General features: G+C 35.7%; 1 protein-coding gene across 6 annotated transcripts in view; it reads right to left on the bottom strand.

The window, feature by feature from the left end:
• Positions 1-10,782: 10,782 nt before the first annotated feature.
• Positions 10,783-23,930, bottom strand: part of FAR1 (fatty acyl-CoA reductase 1) — a 78,380-nt gene continuing 65,232 nt past the window's right edge. For 2 of the 6 annotated variants that reach the window (XM_025266683.3, XM_025266686.3), the window contains 4 exons: positions 23,216-23,308; positions 17,684-17,813; positions 15,410-15,537; positions 10,783-13,709 (listed from right to left, as the gene is read on the bottom strand). In XM_025266683.3, the coding sequence (XP_025122468.1) occupies positions 13,547-13,709; positions 15,410-15,537; positions 17,684-17,813; positions 23,216-23,308 (514 nt within the window). In that variant the 3' untranslated portion in view covers positions 10,783-13,546. Of the gene's footprint in view, positions 13,710-15,409; positions 15,538-17,683; positions 17,814-23,042; positions 23,108-23,138; positions 23,309-23,930 lie in introns of those variants that run through there. The other 4 variants (XM_025266684.3, XM_006054445.4, XM_025266688.2 and 1 more) reach the window with 3 other exon arrangements.

The raw sequence follows: 23,930 nt of genomic DNA, 5'->3' as shown, positions 1-23,930 counted from the left end.
ATTTAGGTCATAATTTTCCATACTTTCTTCAATTTACGTCTGAATTTGGCAATAAGGAGTTCATGATCTGAACCACAGTCAGCTCCTGGTCTTGTTTTTGCTGACTGTATAGTGTTTCTCCATCTTTGGCTGCAAAGAACATCATCAGTCTGATTGATGATTTTGGTGATGTCCATGTGTAAAGTTGTCTTTTGTGTTGTTGAAAAAGGGTGTTTGCTATGACCAGTGTGCTCTCTTGACAAAACTTTGCCCTGCTTCATTATGTACTCCAAGGTCAAACTGGTCTGTCACGCCAGGTATCTCTTGACTTCCTACTTTTGCAATCCAGTCCCCTATGATAAAAAGGACATCTTTTTTGGGTGTTAGTTCTAGAAGGTCTTGTAGGTCTTCATAGAACCGTTCATCTTCTTCGGCCTTAGTGGCTGGGGCATAGGCTTGGATTACTGTGATACTGAATGGTTTACCTTGGAAACAAACAGGTATCATTTATTGTTTTTGAGATTGCACCCAAGGACTGCATTTCGGACTTTCCCATTGAATATGAGAGCTACTCCATTTGTTGTAAGGAACTCTTGCCCACAGTAGTAGATATAATGATCATCTGAATTAAATTCGCCCATTCCAGTCCATTTTAGTTCACTGATTCTTAAAGTGTGATGTTCATTCTTGCCAGCTCCTGTTTGACCACTTCCAATTTACCTTGATTCATGGATCTAACATTCCAGGTTCAAATGCAGTATTGTCCTCTACAGTTCTATTCAGACTTGACTGCCATCAACAATCACATCCACAACCGGGCCTTGTTTTCACTTTGGCTCAGCCTCTTCATTATTTCTGGAGCTATTTCTCCGCTCTTCTCCAGTAACATATTAGGCACCCATCAACCTGAGGAGTTCATCTTTCAGTGTCATATCTTTTTGCCTTTTCATACTGTTCATAGGGTTCTCAAGGCAAGAACACTGAAGTGGCTTGCCATTCCCTTCTGTCTTCTCCAGTGGACCACATTTTGTTAGAGCTCTCCACCATGACCCATCTGTCTTGGGTGGTCCTACACGGTATGGCTCATAGTTTCATTGAGTAAGGCAAGACTATTAATATCACAGATATTAATCCCTAACAAACAGCTTGACCCCAACAGCTTGATCCCAAAACCCCAACCTTCAGTCTGTTCTCCAAAACCCAAACTGCCACATTTAAAAAAAATTTAAAGATAAACACAAGTATCAGTATTTTCTAAAATTCTTGTAATTCAAGCTTTTCATACATTTGAGAACAGTCATCCCTACTGAGGAATACCAATAGGTGACTTGGGGGAGTTAGATGATGGCTAAAGCCTCTCCAGCCCTCCGTTTCCACCCCACTGATACCTGGTAGAGTTCTTGGATTTGGAAGCCTTGTGGTTACAGAGAAATTTAGCAAGGGGTACATCAGAGACAGGGAGTTGGGTGGCCCAAATGGATGTAGGGGGAGAAAGGGAGCTGCAGATTTCTCCCTGGATATCAGGCACCTCCCTAATCAGATGGCCAGAAACAGTGCCACCATCACCTCCTCCTCTCTTAGGAGGGACTATCAGAGCCTTGAGGAGCTCAGGATTGAGGGTGATCTTGCTAGGTGGAGGAAACAGAAAGCAGAGTCTGGAGCTGCTGAGGTGCCTGGAAATTTAAGATATCAGAGAGGAGGAAGCTGTGCAGAGAAGGAGCTCCTGAAACCTCTATGAGAACCCCCTTGGCTCTTTGGCCATGTACTCGTCTGTAGATACATAGAGCAAGATACCACAGATCTGTCAGAAAAGAATTACCCATGGGGTTTTGTGTAAGCTAAGTGAAGATTCTGAAGGTTGAACAGTTCTGGTGTTCTGACTAGCCAGAATAAAGTGACACCTCAGGCATTCGGTGGAGAGCTCAGAAGGGCCATCTTAGAAGTTTAAGTCTGCTCTAGCCTTAGAATAAGGGCTACTCTAGTCCCACCCTAATAAAACCTAAAAGTGAGTCCCAGTTGGATCACACCAATGAGTCAATACATTAAACTGCCTAAAAGAATAAAAACAACACTCTTTGAGGAAGAAAACAAAATCCAGACTCTCCAATAATGTAATATTCACCCACATGTTCCGCAAGCAATAACAATAACCAGACATGGAAAGGACCAGGGGAATATGACCCATAACCAGGAGTAGCAATAACAAAAACAAAACAGTCCAAAGAAACAGATTTTGAGAGGACACAGACACTGGCATTAATAGCCAAGGACTTTAAAACAGCTATTATAAATACATCCAAAAGGGACTTCCCTGGCGGTCCAGTGGTTAAGACTGTGCCTTCCAATGAAGGAGGTGTAGGTTTGGTCCCTGGTTGCAGAGATAAAATCCCACATGCTTCATGCCCCCAAAATAAAAAAATATAAACAGGAGAAATACTGTGACAAATTCAATAACTGCTTTTAAAAATGGTCCACATTAAGAAAAAAAAAAATCTTTAAAAAAATATATGCAAGATTTAAAGAAAAAGACAGATATAAGGAATCTCATCAAAGAAATGGAAACTATAATGAAAAAAGAGAACACAATGAAAATTCTAGAACTAAAAATTATAATATTTAAAATGAAATTTTACTGGATGGGCTTAACAGCAAATTGGACAATACCAAAAAAAAAAAAAAAAAATTCAGTATGTTTGAGAACAGGTCAATAGAAGCTATCCAAACTGAAAAACAGAAAGAAAAAGGACTGAAAATTTAAACATAGCCTTGGTGATTTATGAGATAATATTAAGCAGCTTAATATATTTATATTTGGGGTCTCAGAGGAAAAGAGAAAAACTGGCACAGAAATGATTCTGAATATGGCCAACATATTCTAAATTTGATAAAACCTATAAACCCACAGAACCCAGAAGAAGTTCAATAAAACACTAGCAATATAAACATGGGAAAAAAAACCCAACAATACCTAAACATCCATCATATCCAAACTGCTACAACAAAATAAGGCAGCCAGAGGAAAAAAGGCACATTACCTATAGGGACCAATGATAATAATCACTGACATCTCATGAGAAGCTAGAGATCAAAAGACCATAGAATGACGTATTAAAAATGTTAAAAAAAAAAAGTCAACCTAGAATTTTTTCCAGAGAAAATATCCTATAAAATGAAGATAAAATATAGACTTTCCAGATAAACAAAGTCTAAAGAATTTATTACCAGCAGACCTACACTACAAGATATGTTAATGCTTTCAATGTGTGTATTAATGTGTGCTCGGTTGTGTCTGATTCTTTGCAACCCGTGGACTGTAGCCCAGCAGGCTCCTCTGTCCATGGAATTCTCCAGGCAAGAATTCTGGAGTGAGTTGCCATTTCCTTCTCCAGGGGATCTTCCTGATCCAGGGATCAAACCCGAGTCTCCCACACTGCAGGCAGATTCTTTACTATCTGAGCTACTTCAAAGGGAAATGGCACCAGCTGGAAATACGAATCTACATGAAGAAATGAAGAACTCCAGAAATGTTAAATACTTATTCTTAAAAGTATTTTAAGACAATACAAAGTCTTGTTTTTATTAGAAGAAAAACAGGTGACTATTCAAAGCAAAGACATTAACAATTTATTACAGCTTATAACATTTAGAAAAGCAAAACAAGAAAAAAGCTTAACAACTTTATCATGAAGAATGGGAAGGGGTAAATGGAAATATTCTGTTGTTAGGTTCTTATGTGTTAAGTGGTATAACATGAATTCCAAGTAAACAGTGTTAAGCAGAAATAAATATGAGCAAGCTGAATTCTGTAATGTATACAAAAGACACTATACCAGAACTAAATTGGGTTTAATCCTAGAAAAGTGAGGTGGTTTTATCATTTAAAGTGGGGTAATACTCTGTTTGCAAATTAAAGGAGAAAAAAACAAATAATCTTATTGTTTTTCCTTTTCTATCCTGACAAGCTAACTACGAAACTTCTGTGAAACTTTTAACCAGGCCACTTAGAGATGCTTATGGTTGACAAAAGATGGCAGGTATCAATAAATGATCATGCCTCACATTCTCTTCTGCTAAGCCTCTCTTGGGTCTCAAACTTTTTCTCCAATACAGGTATCAGTTATTAAATGAATGGCAATAATACCTAGAGCCTGTTTATGATCCCTGGTTTGGATCAGAACGAGAATGTGGAATGGAATTTCATCAGAACTCTGAGACCACTTAGGAACAATAGGTTAGAAGACTAATACTATTATAATAACAGTAATGATTATGATGACAAGTAATGAATCAATGCTATCAACTGCCTACCTCCAGATATTTTGTATGAGAAAAATTCCTCATTGCTTAGTAGCAATCTATTTTTGGATATTTTTCATTGAAAGCACTCTTGATACAGAGTTGAAGCCTAAACTTAAATCTGAAAGATGGGTAAGAACAGACAAAATTTTGCAGAGAGGCACATCATGATCAAGACAAGACAGATGAGAACTTTGGTGACAAGCAAGTGGTTGGGGAAAGAGGAATAGGAAAAAATGTGATGAGAATGTCCAGAAAGGAGTTTTAGAAATTGTGTTATGTGAACTTGATCCTAGGGGCAGTGTATAAATGGGAAGTCACTTAGGGGTTTTAAGGGTCTGAAGTATGAAAACTAACGTATCAGAATTGTGATTTAGAAAGATCATTCAGTAGCTGAAGAGAGCATGCTTTGGAGAGGAACCAGACCAGAGGCATGGCAATCAGTTTAAAAAATGTCATCAGGATACAGGTAAGAAAAATGTGGTCTCAAGACCACACTGGTAGCAATGAAGATAGAAGGTAGTTAATATACCCCCAATGTTAAGGGAATAGAATGGCAAAGATCTGGTGATTGGTGTAAAAATTAGTCTAAAGAGAGGGAAGAGCCAAGAATGATTCCCATTTCTAGTTTACCTGGGTAGCTGATGGGGTCCATCAGATGGGACAGAGGAGGGAAATTTGGGGAACAGGGAGAAATTTCAGAGATCCTGAAATCTATTTTTGGACAGCCCTGAACAGTCTCTTCCAGAGTTGAATTCATCTTAAGGAATGGATGAAAGGCTCTGTATTGAAGTATTACAACTTTAACTCCATTGTCTGACATATAATAGAAGAGGGTGTGTGTGTGTATACATGTGTGTGTTGGAAATGGGATGTATATATAAGGGAAGACAAGACTAGGTTAAAAGGGTGAAACTATTTTTTTTTCCCCCTCAGGCAAAGAATTTACCTTCTGTATGTTGGTGGGCTGACCAAATCTGTGAATAAGCAACCAGTTCCATAGTGATTTATATGGATGAGCAAGGATGAGTTCCATGTGATGATGATGTGCCCATATCAGGTACTGACAAAGTGGTAGCCAACTTGAAAAATTGAGAAAGGTTGTAAACATTTTTTCAGGATCAATCAGTAGGTGTTATTCCACCACATTAGTGTTCTGAACTGTGTTAGCAGAAGGGATCAGCACTGCATAATGTAGATGACTGTGTTTCCAAGCCAGACAGGAGACGGCATACTAAGACAAGTTACAGAGGTCAAGGAGGGGCCTCCAAAAGTATGAGCAAGGTTAAAGCAACAATGAGTGACAGTGAAGTTGCAGCCAAGGGGAGGAGGTGGTGACTAGAATTCTGAGAAATGTGGAGCTGTAGGAGGGACCAAGCAGCATTTGGTAAAGAAGTGCAACAACTGCCAAACCACAGCCCAGAGGGAGTGGCTGAGGAACAAACTGCCCCATGCTTTCTCTCCTGTCATTTACTCTTGCTGGTGCCTCATGGGCTCAATCCAACTGGAAGCCAGAAGGCAAAGGAACCCAAATGTGTCATCCACAAAGGTCAGCTTGATGTGGCAAAGAACTGCATGGAGAATAGAGTGTGTCTACAGGGGCAAAGAACATTCCACATGAGAATTTTTTCTTGGGGAAAAACATTTTCCCCTTGCATTTATTATTTTTAAAAATTTTCTGTATTAAGATTACGCTAATACATGTGCCCAGTAATAAGGAGGATGTCCGGATACACCAGGACCTTAGTACTGACAATTCCTGAAGAATCTGTTCTTATGTTCTGTGATGACCTAGAATTTTATTGTCTGTTAAGCAGAGTATGGATATATACAATATGCTTGCAGGTAAGATGCACCCGACAATACGAGAGATAGGAGGGTGCTCCTAACATGGTGTAAGTTACAACAACACTGAAATTATACAATGAGGAAACTGAGGGCTGAAGTGAATGTCACAGCAGGGCAGGCATTCCATACAGTGTATTGACCGTTCGTTACCTCTTGTCAGAGGGGAAAAGTTCAAAACTTGGCCTAGGCCTACAAGATCATTCTGGTATACTGGGAAAGAAGGCAGATAGATGATATAGTCAGGTCAAAATGTGCATTAGGCCATTCTGCTGTGCTGCCAGATGTTACATGCACAGTCCACCTTCCCAGTGGTTTCAGCACCACTGAGCTGAGCAGATTCATAAAGCTTATCAGGAGTTTCTGTTATCTCAAGAACACACCACTTGAACCAGCACACACCAGGAGTCAAGTTGCCCTTCAATCTAGACAACTGTAATAGATTTCTTTGGATAAATGTCTTCATAAAGAAAAACTCTAGAAGTATTACAGGCATCAGAACTAGTACTTTAAGATCTACTAAGAATTCAGAAGATTGTATTTAGCATGACTTTACATCAGTGGATAACAAGCAGCCAATCAATGTTTATTGGGTAAAAGTAATATTTGTCATTTGTGAAGCTTCTAACTTGGGGCATTTGTATCATCTTCTGTAAGCATCTCTAGGTGAGGGGAGAAAAAAGAGGTTACTGGTGTCAGCTTTCATATTCTTTTTGGCAAGTTCTTCTTGATTACAAAATTTTGTATATTAAAAGGAAGCTTAACAATTCTGGGGCTGATAGAAGGAAAGACAAACTTCATGTTCTGAGTTAAGTTGAGACATTTATTGAGTAACTTCCATGTGCCAGGTTGCTTAAAAAACGGGCCATGCCCTACAGGAGAGCTCACAATCGTATGAAGGAAACACAGTAAACAGATATTTTCAATCTAATGGGGGTAGGTTCTGTTTTCATACACCTTAAGGCAAACTCCTGAATCATTTCAGATTTTCTCCAGTAAAACATTCTAAAATTAGCAATACTTTCAACTACCTGCATGCTATGGTAATTATGAGAGGTTCCCATGGCACAGGCTCTAGAACTCACCTTTAAGGACAGAGACACCTTCTCCATCTATCTAAGAGTTGAGAATTCTCTGTGGGAGTTGCCTCTCCATAAACTCACACTTCACTGATGTGTAATGTGAGCATTATAATGGGAATTACAACAGGGAATTAAGCTAGTTAGAGGACTGTGGTTACCTGGATGCACAGAAAGGACATACACTCATGGTTGGTACCACATAAAAACAAAGTAAGAAACTAGTACGCATAGAGATGAATATAATTACCAAGTTCATCAAAAACATAACAAAGACTTGGACAATTTCAAGGGCGATCACAACATAGTAAGTTGTTGCTCTCTAATCATGAGACAAAAACACCATCTCAAGATCTGGAGTTTCAAAACAGACCTTTTTTAGGTCCAGAATGAATGGACCTTTTTTTTTTTTTTTTAAAGCTTTTTTCCCCCTCAGCGTCCTTGCACCCTTATCTGTAAGATACTTTAAAATAAAACTTTTGCTTTTGTTTATAACAAACTTAGGCCCCTTGCAGAAAACGGGGGAAAAGTTAAAGAATAAGGGACAAAAAGCTAGATAACCCATAGTTATCACATAAAGCTAACTTCTTGAACATTGTGACTTTATTCCCAGGAGGTCAGATCTTTTCCTATGTATCACTACATGTTTTGTATCATGTTTTATGTGTTGATCTTTAGCTTTAAGACGTTCTCCCAGGTCCTTAGGACCTTGGTGGTATCTCACGATGACTAACTATCCACAACAGCAGTTCTCCTTAGTGTGCTTCACAATCACTTAGAGGGCGTGTCAGAAGAGGCTGCTGGCCCACCCCAGTTTCTGATTAAGTATGGGTGGGACCTGAGAGCCACATTTCTACTGAGTTCTCAGCTAATGCCAGATGCTCACTCACGCTGCTGGTTTAGGGTCACACTTCGAGAATCACAGAAAACTGAAAAACACAGAGACAAGTTGTTTCACCACTGGCACCATTAACACTTAGTGACACTATTTGAGTAGAATTTTTTTTTCTCTTAAATTGATTTCATTTAGAAAATGAGTGTAATAGGTCAGTTCATTGAAAGTCCAAAATGTATTCATATTTAATAGGAACTGGGTGTGCTTTGACTAGGAGAACCTTCTAAGTGGTTTTGACCATAGCCACTCCACATTCCATAGTGAATTCTGAGAACACAGAGGCCCTCATTGGCCCCCAAATGTCCCCCCAACCTCATCTTCCATTAGTCATCCTTGACTCTAGCACCAAAATATTTACTCATGGCTCCCCACACTTCCCTTTACAGATGCCCTTCTCTGTACCTGGAATGCTTCCCTTTCCCAGCATTCTTCCAGTCAGACTTAAAACCACAATTTGTATGGGCTCTTCCCTGAAAATACTAAGCAGTATATCACTCCTTTGTGCTTTTAGTATTTTGTTCTTTATATGTTAATTAAAACTATGTTTACCTACCTATGTTAATTAAGTCACATGATCCTACATGGTAGGTAGTGTGTCATATTCCAATTCAAACCACTGGCAAGTTTACAGTGTGCTTAGTGATACAGATAAACAGATAATTGCAACAGATAAAACATAGTGCCTAACACATGTACATGTTTTCCTATAATAAAAGACAGTATAGCATACTGGACATGTGTAGCAGGCTTTGATGCTAAACTACCTGAGTTCAAACCTTGGCTCTGCCACTAGCAGTGTAATGTGGATAAATTACTAACGTCACACACCTTAGTTATCACACCTATGAAAACATGGGTAAACAGAGGTGCCCTCCTCAAAGGGCTGCTAGGCAAAAATGGGTGCCTAGGGTTGTGCCTTGCACACTTGCTCAACAAGTGTTCACTAGTGTTATTTCTACACTGCAAAAGGTTCAAGCTGGTTTTCTTCTCAAGAAAAACCACCTAGTTGGGGAAAATGACAGAAAATTGTGAAAGATGTAACATAAAACAGAAAAGCAGGTATTAGATGTCAAAAAATTAAGGACTAATGAAATAAATACACATTCTCCTGGGATGACTATTTTAAATATAATTGCATTCATCTGTATGTTTACGTTCAGGTGTGTTTGTTAAAAAATAAAGAAAGCCACTCTAATACTAGGTTGAGTCATATGAGATTATCTTTGTAGTTCAAAGACCATCAAGTATTGGCATTAATAATTCGTGTTTCAGCTTAAACTTTCTAGTTATACTTTGCTCTCAAAAACTGAAGATAAGCTCTTCACAGATAAATGTGGAAAAAGTGAGAGAGAAACAAAGAAAGAGAAGAAAGAGAATTAGATATTCTGTATAACAGCAGAAAATAAAGGAATTCTGCTTCCAAAGCACCTCTGGAGGATCCCTAATTCAACCCCATAAAGCTGTAACATACAACTAAGTCAGATGTCTAGGAGAGAATCTTAAGGTAAATATTTTGAAGAGAATCTTAAGGTAAATATTTTGAAGAGAATATTAGGAATGCTTATTATTTTTTAATGAATTCAGAAAAATCTCCACTGTCTCTTCATCTTGTATAAAAATACAGGTATTCCTTCATCACAGATCATACATGTGATCTGTGATGAAGGAAGAAAGGGAAGGAAGGAGAGAGGGAGTGGGGAGGGAAGAAGGAAAAGGAAGGGAGAAAGAAAGAAAAAGACAATTATAGGCTTATTAGCCAACCATAAAGATACTAAACTCATGCTTATCACTTAACATTTATCTATATAAATATAGTTTATAGCCATCAACTTGTAAAAGAGCATGTCAAACTTAATGTTAATCAAATTTGTTTTAATAAAGAAAAATCAAAGGAATTATTTAACAAATATGCTCAAATGACAAAGATGATTTGTTTAGGAATCTTAATGATAAAGATGTATGCTAAGAGTATCACCATTAAAAAAAAAAAAAAAAAGATGTTCATTCTATGAGTAGAAAATACCTCAAGATAAAAATATTAATTCAATAAGAAAATATTTCATATTTCTTTATCACAGAGACTGTAGATTTAACTAACTCATTTCTAAAATTAAGTTATGCAGTATACATTCCTTTTTCTCTAGTTGCTCATGCAAAAGAATAGGGAGTTTTTCTCAAATAGAACAAGTCAGTGCCAACAGTTTCAAGTCATGACTTAGAGTCAAGCCTAGAAGAGCTTGACTCGGAAGGCCATTTATATTCACCTGTACCCTGGCCTGATATCAGCTCTCTCCTTTTTTATGGTTACACTCTATTACTAATGAATGGTTCTTTATACTTACTCAACAGACAAGTTACAACAAATATATTTATAAATTAGTATGATATCATTCAATGGGGAGGAGAGTACCTAGAACCTAAGTGACACCCTGGCACTGTTTTCAGAAAAACCACCTCATTCCAGCTAATAAATAAAAATAATATTTTAACAAAAAGTATTCATCCTGCCTATGTGCTTCCTCTAAAATGCTGTGTAAGAGACTTAGAATTCAATAAAATTAGGATACAAAAAAAATAACAAATACACCTTAAGAAAGGTAAAAAGTGAGAACTGTTTCCTATAATTCTAACCACATTACCTCATGAGTAACTTTCAGGACAATTATTGTAAAAAAACAATAAATACTATAATGGAAATATAGGGATTCATTTATTACTTTTTGGTTTACAAACAAAGGCACCCAATAATGCTTCTATTTCTTATAAAAGACTATCGATTTACATTTAAAACAAAAAAGCAAAAAACCCTGAACCAGTCCCTACAGACAAGCATAGAAAAGGAAGCGAAATAAGATTTTCCCTTCCTGCTTCCAAACTTTATTACACAGATTCAGAAAATGTTTATTTTATGCCATCCCCAAGTCAAAGAATGTACTGCCATGCTTCTCGGTAATGAGTTATTAAACATATTAATGTTGCCAAGTCAAGTTTACTTATAGTTACAATGACTTCACAAGTGACAAATGCATATGCCAGAATCATAAGAATCAAGAGTGAATGAGGGAAAAAAACAATGTTTAAAATATAGCTTTATCAAATGAGTTAAATGATTTATTAGATTTATTCAACTGGCTATCCTGTTAAAATTTGAGTCTGTGTGTAAAAATATAATCAGAAAGAACTAAAAAACCAGGTCTAGCAAATGACATCAATACAAAGGATTTCTAAAATCTTTATGTTTGCGTTAAGCTCAAAGTCAAGTTGGCGAGGATTAACAACCTATGTATGTTTTATACTAATTTTAAAACTTTTAAGTTCCAGAATGACATATTAATTTATTCATTAGCTTTCTTTTGACAAAAGGATTCTAAACACACAAAATTAATGCAGTGGCCTTAGCACCCTCCCAATTATCATTTCCTCGAGTTAGATTACAATAATAATGACAGGGTTCAAAGATACACACCTCCCATGTACTTCACATGCCTGCTACAGTTGTGCCTGACTCTTTTGCAAGATACAAAGATAAGTCATCTAAGTATATTCGGCAGATGTATAAAAATCATACAAATGTTAGCTTATTTTCAACACATTATAGAAATATATTGGAGAGATGGAGCATTCAAAAGGATAGAGCATCTACAGTTAATTATGTGGGCCACTTTAAATCAAAGGCATCATCATTTATTCCATTCTTAGACACTGCCATGGTCTCTCACACCTTATAAAAGGTATGGTCCTAGACCAGAGACTTCAGTATCACTGCAAAGAATATATATATATATATATATATATATATATATATAGATACATATTTCTTTTAAAATAACGTTTTAAAAGTTTTACTACAGAAAATCTGGCTTCAACATGGAAGCATTTTCCTTTTCAAGATTATACACCTGCATGGAAGAAGGTGATTTCCTTTACATTTAATTTTTTCACAATAATAAAATAAACTTCTTATACATTGCATCTGAATTGATGAAGAAAATTAAGATTAAAGTTCTATGTAACTTTTTGTATTGTAAACTGACTTCATTAAACATATTCAAGATACACTGTTAATGATTTAAATATAGTACAACTTGATCAGCTAAATTAGAACATGTTATGCTGATCTGTTAAACCAAATGTGTGTTACAACAGTAAGGAGAATTAACTACTATTAAGATTTAAAGGGAATTATAATGTATCATTAAAATATACATCAATTTTCTTGCTATTACTTATTTCTATAACTCATTTCTTTCTAAAAGCTAAAACCACATGCACAAAAAATAAAAGTTATCTTAAAACTCATTCAACAGTTTGGTACTTTATGTGGTATGTAAATAAAGTTCTTTATTTAATCTTATACACATTATTTTATGCATTATTTTTCTTGAAGGAATTCAGCTCTCAAGGTCAAAAGTTAGTATGTGTTTACACACATATGAAAACATTTTCTTAATGTTATGACTACCTGCAAATACATTCTTCCATAGTAATGTACTTTCAGTTTTAATTGGACAGTATAAGCCTTTTAAAGTCCTATTAATAAAATTTATTAAGGGAGGAGAGCACAAGTATGATGAATTCCTCCCTGTACCCACACCTGCTTGTCAAAGTCTTAAGTAATCATCCAGCTTCAAAACATGAACAAAATGTCACAGAATTGGTTTTTATTTGGTCATAATGTGGTCAAGAAAAATGTACTCCTATTCTTCTTAATACTAATAGGTTTAGTGAATTTTCATTTTCCTTCTAAAAACACATGGCATATGCTGATATGGATTCTCAAACTCATTTAGATCCAGTAGGGTCTCTATAATAATATATAGCCTTCTGATTATGAAAATAACTGATTGCTTATAGAAAATGATATGTATCAGACCTCAAATCAGAGAAAGAAGGAAAATGAAAATGTTTTTCACATTTGAGACCATTCAGTAACTTACAGGATGATGTGAAAATAGTTTGGCTGTAATTTTAACAAAACTAAAAATCACTTAAACTGATGATAAAAATCAAACACTGTAGAATCAAATATCTACCAACTTAGCTAGTATTCCCATTCAAATAAATGCTTTCCACTGCACTAAATATTATAATTAGAAAATCACTCTATGTTAAGGCATATTTTAATTAGTATGTTCCAGAATTGCACAGTTATACTGGTCAGTGTTCCTATCTCCCCCTCCTACCCTTACCCAACCATTTTCCCCCAGGGATCAAAATGTTAAGTCATGGTTTTGGTGGCTATTACAGATTTGAGTTGGCATACCACAGTGTATTCACTAGGCTTTTATGAGCATACATTAAAATGTTACATAAAATGTACCATAATTTACTCCACATTCTGAGCTAAGATGGTTTAATGTCTTGACAAAAGGTGAAATGACTTAAGTACATTTTACATTTTATGCATTTAGACCACCATATGCATAGATGTTCTAATGCTAAATTCTTGTCTTCAGTATCTCATAGTGCTGGATGCTCGGAAGTAAGACAGAAACTTGTAACATAGACTAACCACAAAGTACCAGATGTTTCTTGCCATTTGTGATCTTGCAATAAAAATGCGCCAAATCAGGATCACAAGGATAGTATTGAAACCGTAACGTATGTTTCTCAACCTGGAAAGCAGATCAAGAGATATATTGGATACTATCTTCTAGAAAAGAATATTGTTGGATAGCAGATAATTCATATTCAAATCTTAATCTAATCAAAGTTCAAATCCATATTAATTTGAAACTTACTTAAAAATTAACTAGAAATTAGAAAGTTAGCAAACATCAAAAACACCTGACTGTGCACATTCTGGACAGCAGTCCATCAAACAATGCATTATTTCTATTAACAATAACACAAAGTTTTTTGTAACATTTGGGATGTAAATTTACTTCTTAACAAGTACAATTAAGCAGCCTTCTGATGCCCTAAACTGTGCTAGGCAACAAGTATGTTAGGTAAAATAGAAATATCTCTTGTAATCCAGAGTTATCTCATCTAAAAAGGGAGATTCATTACATACATCATCCTACAGACAAAATAAATATTTTTGGACATCTTTAGCTGCTTACAAGTTGTCAGACAAAAGAACTTACTCTTTCAGTTATAGCTGTCCGTCAAGATCAAAAGTCAACTGGACAAGTCCTCATACCATGAATGAAACATGGTACTTGCTCTACCGAGGAAGACCCTCCCATTCTCAAAGAGCAAAATACGTATTATCTTGCTTATGTTTCAAAACATTTTTGATGTTTTTTTAATGGTGTTATAAAGGAATCTAAATTGGTTAGGTATGCCATAACATTACATAAATTCCACTAACTTAAACAGGCAGTGAAAGATATAGGACTACAGTTGATTCTTCAACAATGTAGGGGTTGGGGCATCAATCCTGCACACAACTGAAAATCTAAATATAACTTTAGAGTCAGCCCTTCTTCCCTGTATTTCTGCACCAGTGAATTCAACCAACTTCACATTGTGTGGTACTATAGTATATATTTATTGAAAAAACACCACATATAAATGGACCCATACAGTTCAAATCCATGTTATTCAATGCTTAACTGTACAATATCTGAACAATGGGTGTAGACAAAAGAACTTTGCTCTGCCACTCAATACAATGTGACCTTTCAAATAGGGACAACTTCCCTAAGTCTCTATTTCTTCATCTACACAACTATCTGCCCTATAAAGTCTCAAAGAGTTTAAAGAGCAAGAATAATGTGAAAGTTTTGAAAACTGTTATAAAGATTGTATTAAAAATTACTATGAATAAAAGAGATTACTATTAAAACTAATTGCATCTCTGAATAATGGACTAATAGTAATTTTTTCTCTTGTTTTCTAAGTGTTTTTTAACAATTAGTACATATTAGTTTTATAAGAGACTAAGGGAAAAAGAATAACTATTTTATAAACAAAGAAAAAGCTCTATACTGAATAATGTATTATTAGATCTCTTTTCCTCTTCTAAAGATGTATTTCAATAAGGTAGAAGAAACTTTACATTATCTCCAGTTTAAAATACATTTTTATTATCTCCTGATATCTTTACTTCTTCAGTAGCAATAAGGGAAGATGAAAGTGATATTTAAAACTAAATTCCACTTGCCTTTCTTACTAATGAATAGTATCAACTGATGAAAACAGTAAGCTTCAATAGTCATAGGTTAAATCAACACTACCAGAGTTACAGTCCAAAGGCAACCACTTTCCTAAATACAATATTATTAGCAATATCTCAAGTTAACAGCTTAGGAAAAAACTAGTATTTCATTAGGAAGACAAGATGAAATCAAACCCATATAAAACTTACTTGTTCAGATGTTTTCTAGCTGCAGGAAGACCAGACATTTCTTCATTCAGTACATATTTCTTAGTTCCCATACAGTAGTTCTCTATATATTCTGCCCAGTGTAACTGCCGTACATCAATATTGAAAGTCTACATAAACAAAAAAATTACTGGTTATTTTCTTGAATAATTTTTTCATAATTATTTCATATAAGTCAAAAATTCACTTTTTCCAAAGGCTAATTCCACAGGACATGCTTATAAAATGTTTACCATATTAATTTTTAAAATCTTACTGCTACTCACAAAAAAAGTTCTTACTCCTATTTCATTATCTTCCATTAAACACAGAAACAATACACTTATTTCCAGTTTCCTTCTATCTACAGTATCTCTTCTTTTTGAACATCTTGCATACTATACAGATTAATTTTCCTAGAGAATAGTATTGACATTAAGAGAAAGAATGTGGCTTTCTTTTTTTAAGAAGAATGAAAGCCGGCTTAGGAGTTTACGTAACAGTAAGTGGGCCATTTGGTGAAAATAGTAGATAAATACAGAAAAGAAAGCCTTACAAAAATGCTACTTCATGACAAAATAAGAGGGATATAATCTGCTCAGAGCTCTTCCACACACAATCAGGTAATTTTTTTGGTGTGATAAACAGATTATTCACAATTTAATTTACCATCACACTTCTCTGAAAATAGCAAGCTCTAGACTAAAAATAAAAAAGCTACCATAAATAAATCATTAAAGTACCACAGCACTGAAATAGAGACTTAAGATATGAGATAATATGAGAAGGTCATACATTTGTGTAATTGGATTCCCATAGGAAAAATGAAAAATAATAGAAAAAAAGCAGTATCTGGAAAGACAATGGCTGGAAATTTTCCCAAAATTGTGAGACATCAAGCCACAGATTTAAAACACACACATACTATATATGCACACTTGTATCTATACATATTAGAGTAAAACTGCTGAAAGTCAAAGAAAGAAAATTTTTTTAAACCAGAAAAGGCATTGTAGATTACCTCCAAAGAAACAACCATTAGTCTGACCACTGACATCTCAAAGGAAGCAATGGAAGCTGTAAGATTATGAGACAATGTCTTCCAAGTGCTCAAAGAAAGCTTACTAACAGAATTCTATAGCAGTATGAATATCATTGAAGAATAAAAATATTCCAAGAATAAAAACTGAGATAATCTAACATCAACAGAAGACAAACACTAGAGAAAGTACACTAATGGGTACTCTTTAGGCAGAATGAAAATGATTCCAGACTGAATTCTGAAATCATTAGAGGAGGATGAAGGAAGAAATCAGAGCAGTAAAAAGACAACTATACTGGGAAATCTATATGAATACTGATTGACTAGAGTACACGTTTTAGCCTTTGCATTATCCAAGAAAAGGTGGAAGTATCAATATTTTATTAGGCCTTGCTAAATTAAGAAATGATACTGTAAAGCAGGAGCAAATTAGCCCCCAGGCTTCCCTGATGGCTCAGTGGTAAAGAATCCACCTGCCAATGCAGGAGATGCAGGTTCAGTCCCTGGGTCAGGAAGATCCCCTGGAGAAGGAAATGGCAACCACTCCAATATTTTGCCTGGGAAATCCCATGGACAGAGGAGCCTGGTGAGCTACAGTCCGTGCAGTAGAAAAGAGTTAGGCACTACTTAGCAACAACAACAACAAAGCTGAACAAAATAATCATTTCTAATTATGAGATTTAAGTAGAACACTAAAGTAACATACAACCACATAAGTTAGTGGGGGTAGTAATCAGAGCTAAAACATTTTATGGTCCTAAGTATCATTAAGGAAGAGGTTATCTATACAAATCACTCAATTTTTTGTTAAGTATTCATGTTCAAATATCTAAGGTAACCTTAAAAAGAAAATTCATAAGAGTTTAAGTTTCAAACTAACAGAAAGCAAAATGTAGAATGGCAAAAAGTAGAAGAGACTATTTGAAAAACAATTTCTGAGATGTTTTCCTTAAAACTTAAAACAGTATTTGGGGGGGAAATGCATAAAAATTCTCTTTGAACCTGACATTAAAAGAGGAAAAGAGAATCAACATTTCAATCATGCTTTGAAAATATTTCTGCTACTCTCATACTTAATTATAAAATTCTAAAATAAAGCAACTTTATTTTATTACCAATTATGATTGAAAATGGGACACTATAAATAGATCAACTTTCTTATTGCATAATGGTTGTAGAAAATATCCAATTATTTCTCAGGTTGCCCTTATTTTCTAATATAAAAAAATACTTGCCTTTTTATCTTCAGGGTTTAGTTGATTCATTAACATATTAACATTGTCGGTACTCCAAACCCAAGAATTACTTGTGAAATATTCAAGAAACACCATAGCTTTGTGAAGACGAGTTATTGTTTTCATCATCCTGTATTTTAAGAAAAACTGAGATTCATAATTTGCATAGATAAGGAAAAATCTCACCACCACCCAGGGAACCAGTTTCTATTTTGAGACATTGACAGTAAAATTGTAACACGTAGTTCAATAAGTGTACCAAATCACCAGGAAATAAGAATATTTCTGCATCTTGGAACATTATATAAATGCAAAACAAAGAAAAAAAAATTAAGCAGCAGTAAATGAATTTAATATTGCCTAAGCAGAGTTCTGCTGATACATGAAATGGAATATTTCAAAGCCAAATTTTCTACATATAATACTAAGCAAATAAATGAATTCAATTAGCATTCTTTTCCTTTTTTGTTCCTTAAATCACATTTTAGTTCAGCTTCATTTTAGTAAGATTTTCTGTGAATTCATAACATACTGTTACATTTTAATCTCAACTCTTCAGCATCATGGAAGCAAAGTATACAGAAATATTCATTTGCCATTTAGTTAACTCTCTCTATATATTTTAAACAACTTGCTCTTGAACACCAACAGGCGCCTGGATGTGCCATGAAATCAATGACTCATGTTGACAACTTTCTCAAATAGATATTCAATATATTCCCTAAACTTCCCAAATCCCCAATATCCATCTTTATAAAAATAAGAAAATTTGATACTTTGTTTCTTTTTAAAAGGGTGAGGGGCTTTAATCTTTAAATTTGGCATTTTATATATCATGGTTCACTGTAAGTCATTAATATCATAACACTAACCAGAACAGTAACATCTACACAATAATAATTATCAGTGATAGGGAGAGAAATAGAAGGCAGAACTTTTCAAAACACACACACCAAAAATTCCTAATCTCTGATAAAAAGAAAAATTATATGTGAAGAAATACTTTAAAAGAATTCTATTATAGTCCCACAATTAGGATTAGCATTATGCAGTTTAGAGATCTCCAAATCAGGGCTTAAGAAATGCGAGAAACAGAAGAAAATGAGAACATTAGAAATGAGGAGGAAACCAAAACAGTAACATTAGCTAAGCAATTCTGACACATTCAACACATTTAGAAAGAAATCCTGAATACAGAATACTGAAACAAAATGAGACAACATGGACTATGTATGTAAAGAAGAACTGTACTTCATTAAAGAAAGTAATTACAAAATAAAACCTCCATTAAACACAGAAAGAATTAGTGAGCATCAAAGGCTAAATCTAGACAGGAATAGTTCAAACAGAAAGAATTTGAAGGGAGGAGAAGATTTACAAGATTGGTAATTAATACCCACTATCACAGCCAGTATAGTATACATGAATCACACATATACACATATTTGGTTAATGTGGCTTTCTGACATACACCTTATTTAAAAAGTTTTTCTTCCTAACTCCATTTTCACTGACAATCCTCACTTAGTCTTATTTTCAGATTCATTCAAGTGACAGAATTACCCTAAGAGTCAATCAGTGATTCCGCCATAATTACAATAAAAAACTGGAGAGGGAGAAGGAAATTCAAAAGGTCATATATATATATGTTAAGTTCACAGAACACTTATCAAGTAATAAAAGTCTGGACTGAATACTATGGGAAATATAAATAGAAACTTAAAACTCTGCCCCACTAGTCTTTGGTTAAACATGCTGTAAGAGCAGATGCCTGGGACCACATTGCCATATATGTTCTGAATATTCATTCTTTATTACAGCAACCTGAAAAAAATTCTTAAAAACTTTAGAGGAGGGCAAGATCCTAACAATCATCTAGTCCAGGGTTTCTCAATCTCAGCATTATAGACATTTTAGGCCAGATAATTCTTTGTGGGAGGGGGCTGCCGTGTGCACTGTAAGACACTTGGCAGTATCTCTGGTCTCTACCCACTAGATGCCAGTAGCATCTACCCAGTTGCGATAACTAAAAACATCTCCGAAAACTGTCCAATGTCCCTTGAGGGAGGCAAAACTGCCCTCCACGGAGAATCACAAAAATAAAAAATTTAAGATTCAGAGAAGTTAAACTAGAGAAAGTGAAGCTAAATAATAAAACAATAACAACAAAAAGGAAGCCACAGAACCATTTTTCTAAAATACCATTTTTAAGAGAAAATAACTACTACATTTCAGGAGCTAAAGCAGATAACTCATACTACTTCTATATGTGATAATATCATGCATTCTAGTCCCAAGAGCCTAGTCACCAGAATCCATATGATGCATATCTGAGTTGTACTTTTTAAATGATACCCAGATATACAGTAAGTCATATTTTTATCAAGCCGAATGACACTCGGAACAATGCAAATGAGTAAAATGGACACCATGAATGACATGACTGACATTAGTTTAATGCAGAAGCGGGCATTATATTAAGGTCCTAATGTAAGGTGTTGGAGAAGGCAATGGCACCCCACTCCAGTACTCTTGCCTGGAAAATCCCATGGATGGAGGAGCCTGGAAGGCTGCAGTCCATGGGGTTGCTAAGAGTCAGGCACGACAGAGCAACTTCACTTTCACTTTTCACTTTCATGCATTGGAGAAAGAAATGGCAACCCACTCCAGTGTTCTTGCCTGGAGAATCCCAGGGACAGGGGAGCCTGGTGAGCTGCCGTCTTTGGGGTCGCACAGAGTCGGACGCGACTGAAGCGACTTAGCAGCAGCAATGTAAGGTGTAGAGGCCATTACTTTGCTCAGCAAATAATCTGAACAAATTTAATAATATAAATTGTAAGACTTTATATTTAACACTTGAGGCTTCCCTGGTGGCTCAAATGGTAAAGAAGCTGCCCTCAATGCGAGACACCTGGGTGGGGAAGATCCCCTGGCAAAGGGAATGGCAACCCACTCCAGTTTTCTCTGCCTGGAAAATTCCATGGACAGAGAAGTTTGGGAGGCTACAGTCCATGGGGTCTCAAAGAGTCAGACATGACTGAGCGACTACCACCATGTATTTAACATTTATAAAATTGCCTAAATAAAAAACCTTTATGTCTCTTGTTGCTTTTAGAGTGAAGGCTCCCAAAGCATTCCTGGTTTGATATTTAGAAAGCCTTGTACAGGACAAACCTCAGTTAAGAAGACTCTTTATTTGATGCTTCCTATTTGTAGCAAATTTTAATTCCCAAAGGTGGCTGCAAATATTATCTCCCATCTTATATGTTCACCTACAGTATCACCTTAACTATTAAGAGGTTCCATTAAGAGGTGAAGGTAACTTATACCAACAGAATGAGGTGGAAGTGATACTGTGACTTCTGTGGGGAGTTAAGAAAAAGTAAGGTAGCTTTCTGCCTTGCTCAGTGGAATACTCACCCTTGAAGCCTTCAGAGGTCATGTATGCTGTTCAAGTCCCCCTGAGGCTGCCACACTGTGAGGAAGCCCAAATTAGGCCATGTGCAGAGACCACACTGAAAGGTTCTGAGACTATATGAACAGAGATAGATGTCTGGCCACCCAGCTGCTTGGCACCCTTCCTCTCCTTTACCATTCCCTACAGTGTACCTAGCTCTAGTCCCTATGACTGCAATCACTTCTAAGAGAGAACCATCCCATCAAAGCCTTCTAGAACTTCTGAACCACAGAATGAAATGATTACTGTTTTAAGATACTAAGTCTGATATCAATTTTATCTAAATTAAAAAAAAAAAGATTCTAAAATTTGAAAGATTTGTCATGCAGCACAAATAATGGGAACAAATATATCAGTACTGGGAGGAGGGACTGCTGTAATAAAAATCTAAAACATGCAGTACTGGCTTTAGGATTAGGTGGTAGACAGAAACTGTGAGGCCCTTGAGACCACTGATAAAACATGGAAGGACCAAGGATGTTAGTGGAAAAAATAAAAGGGCTATGCGGAAGCTGTTGGTCAGACTTTCAAGGTAAGTGAGGAAAATAATGTTGGAAGTTAGAAGAACAAAACTATTGCCTATGGTCACATGGAAAATAGAAAATGTATCAAATAAACTTGATGATCTAAGCCAAGATTTCCTCAAAGAGGACAAAGATGATCTTAAAAAATGAACTATCTGGTTTTAGTAGAATTTGGAAAGAATGTAAAATTCTAGCCAGGAATTCATTTAGAAACAACTTCTGATCAAAGATCAAATCGAGAATGCAGATGCAAGATTCTGTTAGGACCTCAAAAAGATTAAAGTAGTACACTTCATAGAAACTTTCAGACAAAAGTTTCATTCTAGATGTTAAAGATATGTCTTACAGAGGCTCTAAGAGGCAGGATTTAAGAGTCTAAGGATATAAGAGGCAAAGATTTAAGACTCAAGGGTGCTATTCCACAGCAACTTCATAAGGAACCCAAGACAGAGAAAGGTATGTCTCAAAAAGATCTGTGGGTATGACTTTGGTCTAATGGACTGGATTATTTTAAAACAAATACATGGGAAACACACAAAATTTTAAAGGAATTATGAGTTTATACTTAAAAGGACAGAGACAGTACCAAATGCAAAGAGGCCTCTGCATTAAGGTCCAGCAAACCAGAGCTTAGGGCCAAATACATCTATTTTTAAAATAATGTCTGATTGGAACACAGTCATGCTTGTTCATTTACATATTGTCTGAGGCTGCAGAATTGAGTAGTTATAAGGTGGAAGCTACATTTAACAGCAGAGGTAAAAAGCTGCAACAGAATCCATATGGCTCACAAAGACTGAAATATTTACTATATGGTGCTTTACAGAAAGCTTTTGGATCTCTGCTCTAAAGACTCCCAACTTTTTGTGGGCAGGAAGTAGAATAAGAAGGCAAACAGAGGCCTTTTTTTTTTTTTTTAAACGGGAAAAGAAGGATGACTCAGGAGAGAACCAAAACCTCAAAGAACAACCAGAGAGGGGGAATGAAACCCTAACTAAGAAACCATCAAACATACCCTGCTGGAATGCAGAATTATTATGGACCAGTGATTGCTGTGTGCCTCTTATTTTTTCTCTTTTGAACAAGACTGTCTAAATTATTTCCTATGCTCGTCTCACTATTATATGTCGGACGGGCAGGAGGTAACCTGATACTTTAGTTCACAGGTTTTCAGATCAATATTTGAGGAACTGTATCTGAAAAAGCTTCATCCACAATTATAACAGATTTCACTAACCACACTGGCTTCAAGCTTTTGTCAGAGAGGTTTTGTGGGGGGAAAAGCAAGAGTGTTTTCCATGTAGGAGGAATATAAACTGTTGGGACTAGAAGATTGACTATAGCAAACTGCACTTTCCAAAAACAGTTGCGACAATACCTTTCATCTCACCAGCTCATTTACAAGATGATCTTGACTATTCTCTATATCCCTTCTCCTGGAATCTTGGAGCAAAAAAAAAGATCTGTGACTCGCCTGGGACTAAATGAATAAGGTGGAAGTAGTGCTGCATGATTTTCTAAGGTAGGTCAGAAAATGCACATTGCTTCCACCTTGCCTGCTGAAGCACTTTTCCTTGAAGCCTCCAGTTGTCATGTAAGCAGTCCAACTCCCCTAAGGCGACCACTGATCCTTGCAAAGACACTCTATGAAAAGATCCAGATACCACATGAAGAGACAATGATACCAGCTGTTCCACTAAATGTCCCCCTTTCAGTTCCATCTGACCTCAGTCACAAGAAAGACCTCTAAACCAAAGCTGCCCAGTGGATTCCTTCCTAAATTCCAGATGTTGAGAGAAGCAATAAACCAAAAGAAATAATAAAATGACCGCTGCTGTTTTAAGCCACTAAGTTTGAGATAATTTGTTATGCATCAATATCTATTATAAATTATTTAATCAACTCTGGTCTTCATTTAAGTTTACTAAGCCCCCTTTTCTGTGTAAAGCATTGTGATATATTTAACTTATTTTACTTTTTGAACCTAGTTTTGACTTTTCTGTCCTAATCTACATAAAATCTATTAATATCAAGATAGCATGCACTGTTGTTCAACACCACTCATATATTTCAGTATTTAACATACACAATGCGAAACATAATGGACAACTGAATTCACAGAAAATTCCCTACATGTAACTCAAATCCTGATACACTATAACTAGCAGATACCTCGCTTTTATTTTTTGAGCAGCTGACGAAAGTTCTGGAATCAACATCTTCTTTACACTTAAATACTCAAATCCTGAACTCTCCAATCAAAGGC

The sequence above is a fragment of the Bubalus bubalis genome, chromosome 16 (genome assembly GCF_019923935.1).
Source record: "Bubalus bubalis isolate 160015118507 breed Murrah chromosome 16, NDDB_SH_1, whole genome shotgun sequence".
In the NCBI taxonomy this organism is placed as follows: domain Eukaryota; kingdom Metazoa; phylum Chordata; class Mammalia; order Artiodactyla; family Bovidae; genus Bubalus; species Bubalus bubalis.
Note: the sequence above shows the minus strand (reverse complement) of the source record. Positions and strands in the feature narration are given on the sequence as shown.